Source organism: Montipora foliosa, unplaced genomic scaffold (assembly GCF_036669935.1).
Source record: "Montipora foliosa isolate CH-2021 unplaced genomic scaffold, ASM3666993v2 scaffold_412, whole genome shotgun sequence".
In the NCBI taxonomy this organism is placed as follows: domain Eukaryota; kingdom Metazoa; phylum Cnidaria; class Anthozoa; order Scleractinia; family Acroporidae; genus Montipora; species Montipora foliosa.
This window is the reverse complement of record NW_027179715.1, coordinates 1-2,500: the sequence shown is the minus strand read 5'-3', so window position 1 is coordinate 2,500 and position 2,500 is coordinate 1. Positions and strand designations below refer to the sequence as shown.

The window sequence follows — 2,500 nt, the reverse complement described above, 5'->3', positions numbered from 1 at the left end:
ATAATACACTATCATTTGGTTATACATGCACTCTTCCTTAGAGACCCTGTCGGGAAGGAGAGGGGGAAGTCCTAATTGTCTCTTCCTAAATTGAACCTTGTCTTGAGTTAGTGCTTAAAGATCTATTTCTTCACCTGCTAGGATTAATTTTCTACTGCCAGTTTTTAGACCTTACACTACCAACTTTATTCATTTATGACTATTAAAGGGAACAATACCAGTGGTTATCCCTATCAATGGCATCCACCCGCAGCCAGGATGTACATGTAATTGACTGAGAGTCGATTTTGCTGAGGGAGGAAAACCAGATTATCCAGAGAAAAACCTTCCGAGGCAGATTGAAATTGACTGAAACTCAACCCACATACAGCCTTGGGGCTTAGAGTTAAACCCAAGTCGCAGAGGTAGACTTGTTGCACATGCTCCTGAGTGCCTACTACTGTATGCCTGAATTTTAGCTCCCTCCTTTCTGCCCCTTGACTCAGTGAGAAAAGGAACAAGCTAAAATTGGGGCATGGCAAAAAATCTTCTTATGTTGCCCTACCTCTGTCACAGGTGGTGTCAAGATGACACACTGCTTCTTTTTGTCTTTCTTGAGAGGGTATGTGCGTATTCTCTTCGTGTGAAGCACAGCGAATACTTGAAAACCAGTCTAGACCATTACCACCCCTGAAAATTTTCAGCAAGACAAAACAGTACTTTCTTTCTACCCATAAGACACAAAATCCTACCAAAAAAACATTAATTTTTTTCGCACTGGTACTAACCTAACTGAGTTGTCGAGTCTATTGGGCACAGAAAGAGCATTTCTTGGGTGAGGTCTCCACTTAGGTTCCCCAATTGATTTGCTTCCAAGGCCATCCTTGAAGTAGGGCTTAACAGTTGGCCTCAAGGAATGAAGATAATCATTCCCTGATAAATCAAATAAAGTTTACACAAGTGAGAGCTTTTGTTATTGTTATTGAACATATCTGAAGGTAGATTTAGGAGACAGCCTAAACTTAGAAATTAGAATGAAGATCTCTCTAGAGTCTCTTAGGATATTTGGGCTTTTAGCTGTATTTTCAGTATATATATATGGTCATGGTGTGATAAACTAACGACTGAATTATTGTCCCAACAAATATATTGCAAGTTGTTCAAAGAAGGAGGATGTCTTTACAATAATCAGAATCATGGAGCTCTAAATTCTTAATGAAAATGATAACTTTTCGATGAGAACGCCGAGATTGTTACTTTTATTAGAGTATTTAACATTCTTGACGAGCATCCACGATATAGGCTACCATCCAGAAACAAACTAGAATAGTCCGTTCCTCCTTGACATTACATTGATTGTAAGAATATTCTGTTGGCATGAAATTGAGAATCTTAAAGTAGTTATAATGCCCCTTATTGATTCAAGACGAGAGAGATCCTACCTCTAGAATCCGTGGCTTTTGATAAGAGCTCTGCCATTTTGATGTTGTCTGTTTTTTGGTAACGCACGTGTTGGGCGTCCTTTCACCATGGCAACAAAAGTGTGTGAAACAAGTTCCAAGTTCCGATTTTTCAATATTATGTTCAATGAAAGGGAGATTTTTTTGCCACAAACGGAGATTTTTTTTACATAAAATGTCTGTCATCCATGTCGCTGAATAAGATATCAAGTCTGAAACTTTTTGAATCCTCGGCCCGGGCTTGAGCGGTGTGCCCTTGGCCGAGAGAACCTGAACTTCAAACAAACATTTTTTGAATGGAATCACTTCCGATGTGACACAATTCAAACGAAAGGTCTCTTTGTTTCCAGAGTGTGCTCATCAAGAATGCGCTCTAGCAGCAGTGGAACAACTGGAGTAAAGCGAAAGGCGTCTTGCCTTGAATCAGGCGAATCGTCGTCGAATTCTACTCCTTCCAGTTCGTCTCTGAGTTCGCGAAGGGCTTTGATCAGAGCTTCGAATCGTGGAACGCTGAAACGCGCTGGTCCGTACTTACTTGGACCTAGATTGGGTAATTCACCTGTACGAAGCATCGTTCAGTGTTTAGCGAAAAAGGATGGTACAGATGACTTTTATTCCATTAAAATCCTCACGTTGGCCGACCCGGGACGCGAGACTCAGGACGATAAACAAGGAAAGATGTTATTACACACTGAGTATTCTTTGCTATCTCTTCTTCACGACCAAGATGGCGTTGTACACCATCACGGACTTTTCAAGGACGAATACTATGAGGAAATTCCCCCTGATAAAGACTCGAGTGGCGCAACAAACGTTCACCGCCCACAGCAAAGCGCGAGAGTTGCAAGACAGTATCGCATTCGACATCGCCTTTGTTTAGTTCTTGACTGCTTGTGCGCTCACGACTTCAGTTCGGATACGGCTGATTTGATTAACTTACAGCATTACGTGATTCGAGAGAAACGACTGTCCGAAAGGGAGACAATTATAATATTTCACACGACATTGTTCGAGTGGTAGAGTGCCTGCACAAGGTAAGGAGACCAATTGCAACTGGCCTT

General features: G+C 41.5%; 1 protein-coding gene and 1 pseudogene across 2 annotated transcripts in view; one reads left to right on the top strand and one right to left on the bottom strand.

Annotated features, from left to right (window-relative positions):
* Positions 1-1,622, bottom strand: part of LOC137988232 (uncharacterized) — a 20,136-nt gene extending 18,514 nt beyond the window's left edge. For both annotated transcript variants that reach the window (XM_068834284.1, XM_068834283.1), the window contains exons 1-3: positions 1,422-1,622; positions 768-912; positions 545-669 (exon numbers count right to left, since the gene is read on the bottom strand). In XM_068834284.1, coding sequence (XP_068690385.1) covers positions 545-669; positions 768-912; positions 1,422-1,458 — 307 coding nt within the window. In that variant the 5' untranslated portion in view covers positions 1,459-1,622. The remainder of the gene's footprint in view (positions 1-544; positions 670-767; positions 913-1,421) is intronic.
* Positions 1,623-1,805: 183 nt separating this feature from the next.
* Positions 1,806-2,459, top strand: LOC137988256 (serine/threonine-protein kinase 40 pseudogene; annotated as a pseudogene).
* The last annotated feature ends 41 nt before the right edge of the window (positions 2,460-2,500 follow it).